This window comes from Ranitomeya imitator, chromosome 6 (genome assembly GCF_032444005.1).
Source record: "Ranitomeya imitator isolate aRanImi1 chromosome 6, aRanImi1.pri, whole genome shotgun sequence".
In the NCBI taxonomy this organism is placed as follows: domain Eukaryota; kingdom Metazoa; phylum Chordata; class Amphibia; order Anura; family Dendrobatidae; genus Ranitomeya; species Ranitomeya imitator.
This window is the reverse complement of record NC_091287.1, coordinates 241,086,932-241,102,496: the sequence shown is the minus strand read 5'-3', so window position 1 is coordinate 241,102,496 and position 15,565 is coordinate 241,086,932. Positions and strand designations below refer to the sequence as shown.

Here is a 15,565-nt window from a genome sequence, read left to right as displayed (position 1 = left end):
AGAAGCCTTAGGGCTAGGGTTAGGGTTGGGGCTAAAGTTAGGGCTAGGGTTGGGGCTAAAGTTAGGGTTAGAGTTGGGATTAGGGTTAGGGTTTGGATTAGGGTTGGTATTAGGGTTAGGGTTGGCATTAGCGTTACGCTTGGGATTAGGGTTAGGTTTGGGATTAGGGTTAAGGTTAGGGTTGTGATTAGGGGTGTATTGGGATTAGGGTTAGGTTTGAGGTTAGGGTTGAGATTAGGATTAGGGGTGTGTTGGATTTAGGGTTTTGATTAGGGTTATGGTTAGGGTTGACATTAGGGTTGTTTTGGGGTAAGGGTTGTGATTATCGTTAGGGTTAGTGATTAGGATTATGGATCGTGTTGGGATTAGGGTTAGGGGTGTGTTGGGGTTAGGGTTGGAGCTAGAATTGGGGGTTTTCCACTGTTTAGGTACATCAGGGGGTCTCCAAACACGACAGCCAATTTTGCGCTCAAAAAGTCAAATGGCGCTCCCTCCCTTCCGAGCTCTGCCGTGCACCCAAACAGTGGGTTACCCCCACATATGGGGCATCGGCGTACTCGGGATAAATTAGACAACTTTTGGGGTCCAATTTCTCCTGTTACCCTTGTGAAAATAAAAACTTGGGGGCTACAAAATCTTTTTTGTGGAAAAAAAAAATATTTTTTATTTTCATGACTCTGACTTCTGTGAAGCACTTTGGCATTCAAAGTTCTCACCACACATCTAGATAAGTTCCATGGGGGGTCTAGTTTCCAAAATGGGGTCACTTGTTGGGGGTTTCTACTGTTTAGGCACATCAGGGGCTCTCCAAACGCGACATGGCGTCCGATCTCAATTCCAGCCAATTCTACATTGAAAAAGTAAAACGGCACTCCTTCTCTTACAAGCTCTGCGGTGCGCCCAAACAGTGATTTACCCCCACATATTGGGTATCGACGTATTCAGGAGAAATCGCACAACAACTTTTGTTGTCTAATTTCTCGTGTTACCCTTGTGAAAATAAGAATTTGTGGGCGAAAAGATCATTTTTGTGTAAACAAATGCGATTTTTTATTTTCACGGCTCTACAATATAAACTTCTGTGAAGCATTTGGGGGTTCAAAGTGCTCACCACACATCTAGATAAGTTCCTTAAGGGGTCAAGTTTCCAAAATGGTGTCACTTGTGGGGTTTCCACTGTTTAGGCACATCAGGGGCTCTCTAAACGTGACATGGCGTCCGATCTCAATTCCAGCCAATTCTGCATTGAAAAAGTCAAACGGCGCTCCTTCACTTCCAAGTTCTGTGGTGCGCCCAAAAAGTGGTTTACCCCCACATATGGGGTATTGGTGTATTCAGGAGAAATTGCATAACAAAATTTATGGTTACATTTATGGTTTTACAATTGTGAACATAAAAAAAAAAGTTAAATGTTCATTTTTTCCTTCCACATGGTTTCAGTTCCTGTGCAGCACGTAAAGGGTTAATAAACTTCTTGAATGTGGTTTTGAGAACCTTGAGGGATGCAGTTTTTAGAATGGTGTCACACTTCGTTATTTTCTATCATACAGACCCCTCAAAATGACTTCAAATGTGATGTGGTCCCTAAAAAAAATGGTGTTGTAAAAATGAGAAATTGCTGGTCAACTTTTAACCCTTATAACTCCCTAACAAAAAATTTTTTTTTTCCAAAATTGTACTGATGTAAAGTAGACATGTGGGAAATGTTATTTATTAATTATTTTTCGTGACATCTCTCTCTGATTTAAGGGCATAAAAATACAAAGTTTGAAAATTGCAAGTAATATCGAAGAAATGTTACCACTAACATGAAGTACAATATGTCACGAAAAAACAATCTCAGAATCAGCGGGATCCGTTGAAGCGTTCCAGAGTTATAACCTCATAAAGTGACAGTGGTCAGAATTGTAAAAATTGGCTCGGTCATTAAGTACCAAATTGGCTCTGTCACTAAGGGGTTAACATTAGGTACGCAGGTCGTGCTGCTGTATGCGGATGCTTCCGCATGTGTCGTTTTGACGATGCGGAGGAAAAAAAAATTGCTACAAGCTGCGTTCTACGCTGGTCGCCGCATAGTCAAAACGACGCATGCGGAAGCATCCGCATACAGCCGCACGACCTGCGTACCTAATGTTAAAGATAGGTGTGCAGGCCGCATACCGTCCGCATGCAGAAGTAGGCGGAGCTAGCGGCCGGGGGTGGGGCTTCACGGAGGAAGTCTGCAGCCGTCCGCAACGCTAATGTGAAATCGGCCTTAGTAATCTTGGAACTTACACACTGGGGCTACTTTAGACTCAGATCTATTCTCCTTCCAGGAACAGGATTTTTGTTTTGTTTTCAAGAAAAACATTTTTGGAAGGAACAATCCCATTAAGAGCACCTCAGTACACAAGTCCACACAAATACAATGGTCGGGGCTAGTCCCTATACAAAGGCATCTCTTCAGATATCAGATCCATTATATAGCCGATTGGTCACCAGAACACAAACTGCACACATTCTTGTATAGATCTTCTAGGCCTGATGAGGCTAGTGTACTTGTTTTGAAAATTCTCATTGAGTGTCCGCAGCAGGAGGCCGATACAGAGGCAAGGATAAAGCCCCGCATTAGCGGGCACATGGGATTGAGCCTCTGTTTGACCACCTCTTGAAGCTCATCAAGAGAATGCCAAAAGTGTGCAAAGCAGTCATCAAAGCAAAAGGTGGCTACTTTGAAGAACTTAGAATATAGTATTTTCAGTTGTTGTGTGGCGCTGTATATGGGGCTCGGTCAGTATTTGGGGTAGGAGTGTGTGGGGTCAGTATTTGGGGTAGGAGTGTGTGGCACTGTATATGGGGCTCGGTCAGTATTTGGGGTAGGAGTGTGTGGGGTCAGTATTTGGGGTAGGAGTGTGTGGCACTGTATATGGGGCTCGGTCAGTATTTGGGGTAGGAGTGTGTGGCAGTGTATATGGGGCTCGGTCAGTATTTGGGGTAGGAGTGTGTGGGGTCAGTATTTGGGGTAGGAGTGTGTGGCACTGTATATGGGGCTCTGTTGTGAATTCTGTGGCTGAGTTCACTTCTGTGGTCACAAGTGGTATTGCAGTCTCTGGGCTTCCTCCCTCAGGTGTTTTGGTGAGCTCGTTGGCTGCCTTGCTATTTAGCTCCACCTGAGTCTGTCTTCCTTGCTCCTTGTCAATGTTCCAGTGTTGGATCTGAGCTACTGCATCTTTCCTTGGGCCTGCTGCTCTGCTAGATAAGTGCTTCTAGTTTGTTTTCTGTTTTTTCTGTCCAGCTTGTTATTATCTTTTGCTGGAAGCTCTGAGAAGCAAAGGGGTGCACCGCCGTGCTGTTAGTTCGGCACGGTGGGTCTTTTTGCCCCTTTGCGTGGTTTTCGTTTTAGGGTTTTTTGTAGACTGCATAGTTCTCTTTGCTATCCTCGCTCTGTCTAGAATATCGGGCCTCACTTTGCTGAATCTATTTCATTCCTACGTTTGTCTTTTCATCTTGCTAACAGTCATTATATGTGGGGGCTGCCTATTCCTTTGGGGTATTTCTCTGAGGTAAGTCAGGCTTGTATTTCTATCTTCAGGCTAGTCAGCTCCTCAGGCAGTGCCGAGTTGCATAGGTAGTTGATAGGCGCAATCCACTGCTGCTTCCAGTTGTGTGAGGATAGATCAGGTACTGCAGTCTACAGAGATTCCACGTCTCAGAGCTCGTCTTATTGTTTTGGGTTATTGCCAGATCTCTGTATGTGCGCTGATTACTGCACGCTGTGTTGCCTGATTGCCAGCCATAACAGTACAAGGAGCCATTCAATGATTTCCAATAGAGGGAAAAAAGAAATCCTGACATCATTTTTTTTTCTTAGCTCTGTCTTCAGTCTTTTTTTTCCCCTAGACATTAGAGTGCTTCAGGACACAGCTGTGGACATGGATATTCAGGCTCTGTGCTCCTCAATGGATAATCTCGTTGTAAATGTACAAAAGATTCAAGATACTATTGATCAGAAATCGATGCTAGAACCAAGAATTCCGATTCCTGATTTGTTTTTTGGTGACAGAACTAAGTTCCTGAGCTTCAGAAATAATTGTAAGCTATTTTTGGCCTTGAAACCTCATTCTTCTGGTAATCCTATTCAACAGGTTTTGATTATTATTTCTTTTTTGCGCGGCGACCCACAGGACTGGGCGTTTTCTCTTGCACCAGGAGATTCTGCATTGAGTAATGTTGATGCATTTTTCCAGGCGCTGGGATTGCTTTACGATGAGCCTAATTCAGTGGATCAAGCTGAGAAAAATCTGCTGGCTTTATGCCAGGGTCAGGATGATGTAGAAGTATATTGTCAGAAATTTAGAAAATGGTCAGTACTCACTCTGTGGAATGAATCTGCACTAGCGGCTTTGTTCAGAAAGGGTCTCTCTGAAGCTCTTAAGGATGTAATGGTGGGATTTCCTATGCCTGCTGGTTTGAATGAGTCTATGTCCTTGGCCATTCAGATCGGTCGTCGCTTGCGCGAGCGTAAATCTGTGCACCATCTGGCGGTATTGTCTGAGAGTAAGCCTGAGCCTATGCAGTGCGACAGGACTATGACTAAAGTAGAACGGCACGAACACAGACGTCTGAACAGACTGTGTTTCTATTGTGGTGATTCTACTCATGCTATTTCTAATTGTCCTAAACGCACTAGGCGGTTCGATAGCTCTGCCGTTATTGGTACTGTACAGTCCAAATTCCTTTTGTCTATTACCTTAATGTGCTCTTTGTCATCATATTCTGTCATGGCGTTTGTGGATTCAGGCGCTGCCCTGAATCTGATGGATTTGGATTATGCTTAACGTTGTGGATTTTTCTTGGAGCCTTTGCGGTGTCCTATTCCGTTGAGAGGAATTGATGCTACACCTCTGGCCAAGAATAAGCCTCAGTACTGGGCCCAGCTGACCATGTGCATGGCTCCTGCACATCAGGAAGTTATTCGCTTTTTGGTACTGCATAATTTGCATGATGTGGTCGTGTTGGGGTTGCCATGGCTACAAACCCATAATCCAGTATTGGATTGGAACTCTATGTCGGTAACCAGCTGGGGTTGTCAGGGAGTACATGGTGATGTTCCATTTTTGTCTATTTCGTCATCCATTCCTTCTGACATCCCAGAGTTCTTGTCGGACTTTCAGGATGTATTTGAAGAGTCCAAGTCTGATGCCCTTCCTCCGCATAGGAATTGTGATTGTGCTATCGATTTGATTCCTGGTAGTAAATTCCCTAAGGGTCGTTTATTTAATTTGTCCGTACCTGAACACACCGCTATGCGCAGTTATGTGAAGGAGTCCCTGGAGAAGGGACATATTCGCCCATCGTCGTCACCATTGGGAGCAGGGTTCTTTTTTGTAGCCAAGAAGGATGGTTCGCTAAGACCGTGTATTGATTACCGCCTTCTTAATAAGATCACTGTTAAGTTTCAGTATCCCTTGCCATTGATTTCTGACTTGTTTGCTCGGATTAAGGGGGCTAGTTGGTTTACTAAGATTGATCTTCGTGGTGCGTATAATCTGGTGAGAATCAGGCAGGGAGATGAATGGAAAACGGCATTTAATACGCCCGAGGGTCATTTTGAGTATCTGGTGATGCCGTTCGGACTTGCCAATGCTCCATCTGTTTTTCAGTCTTTTATGCATGACATTTTCCGTGAGTATCTGGATAAATTCTTGATTGTTTACTTGGATGACATTTTGATCTTCTCAGATGATTGGGAGTCTCATGTGAAGCAAGTCAGAATGGTTTTCCAGGTACTGCGTGCTAATTCCTTGTTCGTGAAGGGATCAAAGTGTCTCTTCGGTGTGCAGAAAGTTTCATTTTTGGGGTTCATCTTTTCCCCTTCTACTATCGAGATGGATCCGGTTAAGGTTCAGGCCATCCAGGATTGGACTCAGCCGACATCTCTAAAAAGTTTGCAGAAATTCCTGGGCTTTGCTAATTTTTATCGTCGCTTCATCTGTAATTTTTCTAGCATTGCCAGACCATTGATCGATTTGACCAAGAAGGGTGCTGATTTGGTTAATTGGTCTTCTGCTGCCGTGGAAGCTTTTCAGGAGTTGAAGCGTCGTTTTTCTTCTGCCCCTGTGTTGTGTCAACCTGATGTTTCTCTTCCGTTCCAGGTCGAGGTTGATGCTTCTGAGATTGGTGCAGGGGCGGTTTTGTCACAGAGAGGTTCTGGTTGCTCAGTGTTCAAACCATGTGCTTTCTTTTCCAGGAAATTTTCTGCTGCTGAGCGTAATTATGATGTGGGCAACCGAGAGTTGCTGGCCATGAAGTGGGCATTCGAGGAGTGGCGTCATTGGCTTGAGGGTGCTAAGCATCGCGTGGTGGTTTTGACTGATCTTAAGAACCTTACTTATCTTGAGTCTGCCAAGCGCTTGAATCCTAGACAGGCCCGTTGGTCGTTATTTTTTGCTCGTTTTGATTTTGTGATTTCATACCTTCCGGGCTCTAAAAATGTGAAGGCGGATGCTCTGTCTAGGAGTTTTGTGCCCGACTCTCCGGGGTTATCTGAGCCGGCGAGTATCCTCAAGGAAGGAGTCATTGTGTCTGCCATCTCCCCTGATTTGCGGAGAGTGTTGCAGAAATTTCAGGCTAATAAACCTGATCGTTGTCCGGCCGAGAAACTGTTCGTCCCTGATAGGTGGACTAGTAAAGTTATCTCTGAACTTCATTGTTCGGTGCTGGCCGGTCATCCAGGAATCTTTGGTACCAGGGAGTTGGTTGCTAGATCCTTCTGGTGGCCATCTCTGTCACGGGATGTGCGTGCTTTTGTGCAGTCCTGTGGAATTTGTGCTAGGGCTAAGCCCTGCTGTTCACGTGCCAGTGGGTTGCTTTTGCCCTTGCCGGTCCCGAAGAGGCCTTGGACACATATTTCGATGGATTTCATTTCTGACCTTCCCGTTTCTCAAAAGATGTCTGTCATTTGGGTGGTCTGTGATCGCTTTTCTAAAATGGTCCATCTGGTGCCCTTGGTTAAATTGCCTTCCTCCTCTGATTTGGTGCCTTTGTTCTTCCAGCATGTGGTTCGTTTACATGGCATTCCTGAGAATATTGTTTCTGACAGAGGTTCCCAGTTTGTCTCGAGGTTCTGGCGAGCCTTTTGTGGTAGGATGGGCATTGACCTATCTTTTTCCTCGGCCTTCCATCCTCAGACTAATGGCCAGACCGAACGAACCAATCAGACCTTGGAAACATATCTGAGATGTTTTGTTTCCGCTGACCAGGATGATTGGGTGTCATTTTTGCCGTTGGCTGAGTTCGCCCTTAATAATCGGGCCAGCTCGGCTACCTTGGTCTCTCCATTTTTCTGCAATTCTGGGTTCCATCCTCGTTTCTCTTCAGGACAGGTTGAGTCTTCGGACTGTCCTGGTGTGGATTATGTGGTGGACAGGTTGCAGCAGATCTGGACTCAGGTAGTGGACAATTTGACCTTGTCCCAGGAGAAGGCTCAGCTTTTCGCTAATCGCAGACGCCGTGTGGGACCCCGACTTCGTGTTGGGGATCTGGTTTGGTTATCTTCTCGTCATATACCTATGAAGGTTTCCTCTCCTAAATTTAAACCTCGTTTTATTGGTCCGTATAGGATTTCTGAGATTCTCAATCCGGTGTCTTTTCGTCTGACCCTCCCAGACTCCTTTTCCATACATAATGTATTCCATAGGTCGTTGTTGAGGAGATACGTGGCACCTATGGTTCCATCTGTGGAGCCTCCTGCCCCTGTTTTGGTGGAGGGGGAATTGGAGTATATTGTGGAGAAGATTTTGGATTCTCGTGTCTCTAGACGGAAACTCCAGTATCTGGTCAAATGGAAGGGTTATGCTCAGGAAGATAATTCCTGGGTTTTTGCCTCTGATGTCCATGCCCCAGATCTTGTTCGTGCCTTTCATGTGGCTCATCCTGGTCGGCCTGGTGGTTCTGGTGAGGGTTCGGTGACCCCTCCTCAAGGGGGGGGTACTGTTGTGAATTCTGTGGCTGAGTTCACTTCTGTGGTCACAAGTGGTATTGCAGTCTCTGGGCTTCCTCCCTCAGGTGTTTTGGTGAGCTCGTTGGCTGCCTTGCTATTTAGCTCCACCTGAGTCTGTCTTCCTTGCTCCTTGTCAATGTTCCAGTGTTGGATCTGAGCTATTGCATCTTTCCTTGGGCCTGCTGCTCTGCTAGATAAGTGCTTCTAGTTTGTTTTCTGTTTTTTCTGTCCAGCTTGTTATTATCTTTTGCTGGAAGCTCTGAGAAGCAAAGGGGTGCACCGCCGTGCTGTTAGTTCGGCACGGTGGGTCTTTTTGCCCCTTTGCGTGGTTTTCGTTTTAGGGTTTTTTGTAGACTGCATAGTTCTCTTTGCTATCCTCGCTCTGTCTAGAATATCGGGCCTCACTTTGCTGAATCTATTTCATTCCTACGTTTGTCTTTTCATCTTGCTAACAGTCATTATATGTGGGGGCTGCCTATTCCTTTGGGGTATTTCTCTGAGGTAAGTCAGGCTTGTATTTCTATCTTCAGGCTAGTCAGCTCCTCAGGCAGTGCCGAGTTGCATAGGTAGTTGATAGGCGCAATCCACTGCTGCTTCCAGTTGTGTGAGGATAGATCAGGTACTGCAGTCTACAGAGATTCCACGTCTCAGAGCTCGTCTTATTGTTTTGGGTTATTGCCAGATCTCTGTATGTGCGCTGATTACTGCACGCTGTGTTGCCTGATTGCCAGCCATAACAGGGCTCGGTCAGTATTTGGGGTAGGAGTGTCTGGCACTGTATATGGGGCTCGGTCAGTATTTGGGGTAGGAGTGTGTGGCACTGTATATGGGGCTCGGTCAGTATTTGGGGTAGGAGTGTGTGGGGTCAGTATTTGGGGTAGGAGTGTGTGGCACTGTATATGGGGCTCGGTCAGTATTTGGGGTAGGAGTGTCTGGCACTGTATATGGGGCTCGGTCAGTATTTGGGGTAGGAGTGTGTGGCACTGTATATGGGGCTCGGTCAGTATTTGGGGTAGGAGTGTGTGGGGTCAGTATTTGGGGTAGGAGTGTGTGGCACTGTATATGGGGCTCGGTCAGTATTTGGGGTAGGAGTGTCTGGCACTGTATATGGGGCTCGGTCAGTATTTTGGGTAGGAGTGTGTGGCACTGTATATGGGGCTCGGTCAGTATTTGGGGTAGGAGTGTGTGGCACTGTATATGGGGTTCGGTCAGTATTTGGGGTAGGAGTGTGTGGCACTGTATATGGGGTTCGGTCAGTATTTGGGGTAGGAGTGTGTGGCGCTGTATATGGGGCTCGGTCAGTATTTGGGGTAGGAGTGTGTGGCACTGTATATGGGGCTCGGTCAGTATTTATGGTAGGAGTGTGTGGCGCTGTATATGGGGCTCGGTCAGTATTTGGGGTAGGAGTGTGTGGCACTGTATATGGGGCTCGGTCAGTATTTATGGTAGGAGTGTCTGGCACTGTATATGGGGCTCGGTCAGTATTTATGGTAGGAGTGTGTGGCGCTGTATATGAGGCTCGGTCAGTATTTGGGGTAGGAGTGTGTGGCACTGTATATGGGGCTCGGTCAGTATTTGGGGTAGGAGTGTGTGGCACTGTATATGGGGCTCGGTCAGTATTTGGGGTCGGAGTGTGTGGCACTGTATATGGGGCTCGGTCAGTATTTATGGTAGGAGTGTCTGGCACTGTACATGGGGCTCGGTCAGTATTTATGGTAGGAGTGTGTGGCGCTGTATATGAGGCTCGGTCAGTATTTGGGGTAGGAGTGTGTGGCACTGTATATGGGGCTCGGTCAGTATTTGGGGTAGGAGTGTGTGGCGCTGTATATGAGGCTCGGTCAGTATTTGGGGTAGGAGTGTGTGGCACTGTATATGGGGCTCGGTCAGTATTTATGGTAGGAGTGTGTGGCGCTGTATATGAGGCTCGGTCAGTATTTGGGGTAGGAGTGTGTGGCACTGTATATGGGGCTCGGTCAGTATTTGGGGTAGGAGTGTGTGGCACTGTATATGGGGCTCGGTCAGTATTTGGGGTAGGAGTGTGTGGCACTGTATATGGGGCTCGGTCAGTATTTATGGTAGGAGTGTCTGGCGCTGTATATGGGGCTCGGTCAGTATTTGGGGTAGGAGTGTCTGGCACTGTATATGAGGCTCGGTCAGTATTTATGGTAGGAGTGTGTGGCGCTGTATATGGGGCTCGGTCAGTATTTGGGGTAGGAGTGTGTGGCACTGTATATGGGGCTCGGTCAGTATTTGGGGTAGGAGTGTGTGGCACTGTATATGGGGCTCGGTCAGTATTTGGGGTAGGAGTGTGTGGCACTGTATATGGGGCTCGGTCAGTATTTATGGTAGGAGTGTGTGGCGCTGTATATGAGGCTCGGTCAGTATTTATGGTAGGAGTGTGTGGCGCTGTATATGGGGCTCGGTCAGTATTTATGGTAGGAGTGTCTGGCACTGTATATGGGGCTCGGTCAGTATTTGGGGTAGGAGTGTGTGGCGCTGTATATGGGGCTCGGTCAGTATTTATGGTAGGAGTGTGTGGCGCTGTATATGAGGCTCGGTCAGTATTTATGGTAGGAGTGTCTGGCGCTGTATATGGGGCTCGGTCAGTATTCGGGGTAGGAGTGTGTGGCACTGTATATGGGGCTCGGTCAGTATTTGGGGTAGGAGTGTGTGGCACTGTATATGGGGCTCGGTCAGTATTTATGGTAGGAGTGTCTGGCACTGTATATGGGGCTCGGTCAGTATTCGGGGTAGGAGTGTGTGGCACTGTATATGGGGCTCGGTCAGTATTTGGGGTAGGAGTGTGTGGCGCTGTATATGGGGCTCGGTCAGTATTTATGGTAGGAGTGTCTGGCACTGTATATGGGGCTCGGTCAGTATTCGGGGTAGGAGTGTGTGGCACTGTATATGGGGCTCGGTCAGTATTTGGGGTAGGAGTGTGTGGCGCTGTATATGGGGCTCGGTCAGTATTTATGGTAGGAGTGTCTGGCACTGTATATGGGGCTCGGTCAGTATTCGGGGTAGGAGTGTGTGGCACTGTATATGGGGCTCGGTCAGTATTTGGGGTAGGAGTGTGTGGCACTGTATATGGGGCTCGGTCAGTATTTGGGGTAGGAGTGTGTGGCACTGTATATGGGGCTCGGTCAGTATTTGGGGTAGGAGTGTGTGGCACTGTATATGGGGCTCGGTTAGTATTTCGGGTAGGAGTGTGTGGCACTGTATATGGGGCTCGGTCAGTATTTGGGGTAGGAGTGTGTGGCGCTGTATATGGGGCTCGGTCAGTATTTGGGGTAGGAGTGTGTGGCACTGTATATGGGGCTCGGTCAGTATTTATAGTAGGAGTGTGTGGCACTGTATATGGGGCTCCGTCAGTATTTGGGGTAGGAGTGTGTGGCGCTGTATATGGGGCTCGGTCAGTATTTGGGGTAGGAGTGTGTGGCACTGTATATGGGGCTCGGTCAGTATTTATGGTAGGAGTGTCTGGCACTGTATATGGGGCTCGGTCAGTATTTATGGTAGGAGTGTGTGGCGCTGTATATGAGGCTCGGTCAGTATTTATGGTAGGAGTGTGTGGCGCTGTATATGGGGCTCGGTCAGTATTTATGGTAGGAGTGTCTGGCACTGTATATGGGGCTCGGTCAGTATTTGGGGTAGGAGTGTGTGGCGCTGTATATGGGGCTCGGTCAGTATTTATGGTAGGAGTGTCTGGCACTGTATATGGGGCTCGGTCAGTATTTATGGTAGGAGTGTGTGGCGCTGTATATGAGGCTCGGTTAGTATTTATGGTAGGAGTGTGTGGCGCTGTATATGGGGCTCGGTCAGTATTTATGGTAGGAGTGTCTGGCACTGTATATGGGGCTCGGTCAGTATTCGGGGTAGGAGTGTGTGGCACTGTATATGGGGCTCGGTCAGTATTTGGGGTAGGAGTGTGTGGCACTGTATATGGGGCTCGGTCAGTATTTGGGGTAGGAGTGTGTGGCACTGTATATGGGGCTCGGTCAGTATTTGGGGTAGGAGTGTGTGGCACTGTATATGGGGCTCGGTTAGTATTTCGGGTAGGCGTGTGTGGCACTGTATATGGGGCTCGGTCAGTATTTGGGGTAGGAGTGTGTGGCGCTGTATATGGGGCTCGGTCAGTATTTGGGGTAGGAGTGTGTGGCACTGTATATGGGGCTCGGTCAGTATTTATAGTAGGAGTGTGTGGCACTGTATATGGGGCTCCGTCAGTATTTGGGGTAGGAGTGTGTGGCGCTGTATATGGGGCTCGGTCAGTATTTGGGGTAGGAGTGTGTGGCGCTGTATATGGGGCTCGGTCAGTATTTGGGGTAGGAGTGTGTGGCACTGTATATGGGGCTCGGTCAGTATTTGGGGTAGGAGTGTGTGGGGTCAGTATTTGGGGTAGGAGTGTGTGGCGCTGTATATGGGGCTCGGTCAGTATTTGGGGTAGGAGTGTGTGGGGTCAGTATTTGGGGTAGGAGTGTGTGGCACTGTATATGGGGCTCGGTCAGTATTTGGGGTAGGAGTGTGTGGGGTCAGTATTTGGGGTAGGAGTGTGTGGCACTGTATATGGGGCTCGGTCAGTATTTGGGGTAGGAGTGTGTGGCACTGTATATGGGGCTCGGTCAGTATTTGGGGTAGGAGTGTCTGGCGCTGTATATGGGGCTCGGTCAGTATTTATGGTAGGAGTGTCTGGCACTGTATATGGGGCTCGGTCAGTATTCGGGGTAGGAGTGTGTGGCACTGTATATGGGGCTCGGTCAGTATTTGGGGTAGGAGTGTGTGGCACTGTATATGGGGCTCGGTTAGTATTTGGGGTAGGAGTGTGTGGCACTGTATATGGGGCTCGGTCAGTATTTGGGGTAGGAGTGTGTGGCACTGTATATGGGGCTCGGTTAGTATTTCGGGTAGGAGTGTGTGGCACTGTATATGGGGCTCGGTCAGTATTTGGGGTAGGAGTGTGTGGCGCTGTATATGGGGCTCGGTCAGTATTTGGGGTAGGAGTGTGTGGCACTGTATATGGGGCTCGGTCAGTATTTATAGTAGGAGTGTGTGGCACTGTATATGGGGCTCCGTCAGTATTTGGGGTAGGAGTGTGTGGCACTGTATATGGGGCTCGGTCAGTATTTGGGGTAGGAGTGTGTGGCACTGTATATGGGGCTCGGTCAGTATTTGGGGTAGGAGTGTGTGGCACTGTATATGGGGCTCGGTCAGTATTTGGGGTAGGAGTGTGTGGCACTGTATATGGGGCTCGGTCAGTATTTGGGGTAGGAGTGTGTGGCACTGTATATGGGGCTCGGTCAGTATTTGGGGTAGGAGTGTGTGGCACTGTATATGGGGCTCGGTCAGTATTCGGGGTAGGAGTGTGTGGCACTGTATATGGGGCTCGGTCAGTATTTGGGGTAGGAGTGTGTGGCACTGTATATGGGGCTCGGTCAGTATTTGGGGTAGGAGTGTGTGGCACTGTATATGGGGCTCGGTCAGTATTTGGGGTGGAAGTTTAAAACTTCCCTAAAAAGCAATTATAGAGATGTGTTTGTGAGCCCACCCTATGTGTACAGGGCTGGAAGTGATGTCCTCCTGACACCTATGGGGTACACTGACTTCCATATAGGGCCATGCTGGGTACAGTAGTGCCCTACAGGGCTGGAAGCGGTGTCCTCCTGACACCTATGGGGTACACTGACTTCCATATAGGGCCATGCTGGGTGCAGTAGTGCCCTACAGGGCTGGAAGCGGTGCCCTCTTGACACCTATGGGGTACACTGACTTCCATATAGGGCCATGCTGGGTGCAGTAGTGCCCCCTCAGTGGTAGGGCGGTGACGTCTGTACCTGGCAGCCTGCATCAGCGGGGTCCAGCCATAATGGTTCCTGCTGTCCACAGAGGCCCCTTTCCTCAGCACAAATCTGACGATAGGCTCATGTCCGCCGCCGGCCGCCAGCTGCAGCCCGGTGTTGCCGTCCTCGTCCGTGGAGTCCACCGGCACCAGAGCCGGGCTGTCCGCGGGAGGCTCCCCGGGGCTGGACGAGTCGGGCTCCAGCAGGCTGCGGGCACTCTCCAGATCCCCATCCTCACAGGCTCGGAGGAGCAGCTGGCACTGAGCCGGGATCGTGCACTCCATGGAGCGGCGGCCGGAGCCTGCCACAGCAGCGTAGGAACGGAGGAAGTAGCGGATCAGCGGTCACCGGGGGCAGAGCCTGGGAGTGCCGGTGGTGTCCAGCTCTCTACACCGCCACCTCCGCTCTGAACACAGATGACGGCGACATTCTTCTGGAGACAGACAACGGGACGTTCCCAGCTATTCCCGGTCCATCTGCCAGCTGCGCATGCGCCTATGGAAGTGTTCCTCGCACTGACCCGTCAGAGACTGGATCCGCTCCTCCAGGTAGTGGCGGAATGTGAGGGGCCGGGAGCCCCCTGATGCCCAGTGTACGGTCACCAGGACGCAAGATACCGAACATAAATCGGATTTCCTTCTGGCCTCTTTTCCACTTGCGAGAAAAACGGATGAGTGCAATCCGATAAAAAATCGGATTGCACTCGGACCAATGTTCTTCAATAGGTGTCTTTTCATTTGCGATTTTTTTTTTCTCAGCCGAAATCGGACTGAGAAAAAAATCGCAGCATACTGCGTATTGGCTGTGATTCTCGGACGAGACTCGCCAATGTAAGTCAATGAGTGCAAGAAAAAAATCGCACAGCACTCGTACCATGCGAGTTCTGTCCGATTTTTACGCACCGGTGTCCTTTGAAAAGCCGGTAATTCAGCACGATGTACAGTAAAATCACTCTGACAGGTTAGAATAGAGTAGGTATGTACACATAGAATAGGTACATATACACTATATATATATGTCAGTGAGACACCTATATATATCTATAATATAAGGCTGGGAGCGTCACTCTGTCCGAAGCCTTTATAGACTGCGCAAGCGCCGGCGTAGTCTGGACCCCACAGAGTGACGCTCCCAGGAGATCGCGGTATGCGTAAGCACTGAACGCACACCGCGATCTCCAACGGAGAGACAGGGATGTGGCAGGAGGGTGAGTATGCTATATTCACCTGTCTGTCCCGTTCCAGCGCTGCGTGCCGCTCCGTCTTCCGGGTCCTCTGCTGTGATGTTCACAGTTCAGAGGGCGCGATGACGCGCTTAATGTGCGCCGCCCTCTGACTGAACAGTCACAGCCAGAGAACCCGGAACACGGAGCGGCACGCAGCACCGGAACGGGACAAACAAGTGAATATAGCAAATGTCGGGGCCTGAGCTAGCGGCGATACCGGCACCTGACCCCCACAGTGCACTGGTGTCCCTGCCTGCTCAGGCCCCCCAGCACTCGGCGCCCAGCGACGATAGGTGAGTATGGTATTTTTTTATATATATATCGCAGCAGCATATGGGGCATAAAATACAATGGAGCATCTTATGGGGGCCATAAACCTTTATGGAGCAGCATACGGGGCATATAGTATGGAGCATCTTATGGGGGCCAAAAACCTTTATGGAGCAGTGTACGGAGTATATACTATGGAGCATCTTATGGGGGCCATAAACCTTTATAGAGCAGTGTACGGGGCATATACTA

The 15,565-nt window shown here is 48.9% G+C and overlaps 1 protein-coding gene across 1 annotated transcript in view; it reads right to left on the bottom strand.

Moving 5' to 3' along the window:
- ANKS6 (ankyrin repeat and sterile alpha motif domain containing 6) overlaps positions 1-14,303 on the bottom strand; it is an 81,965-nt gene extending 67,662 nt beyond the window's left edge. The window contains exon 1 of the mRNA XM_069730520.1: positions 13,813-14,303. Coding sequence (XP_069586621.1) covers positions 13,813-14,102 — 290 coding nt within the window. The 5' untranslated portion in view covers positions 14,103-14,303. The remainder of the gene's footprint in view (positions 1-13,812) is intronic.
- Between the last annotated feature and the right edge of the window lie 1,262 nt (positions 14,304-15,565).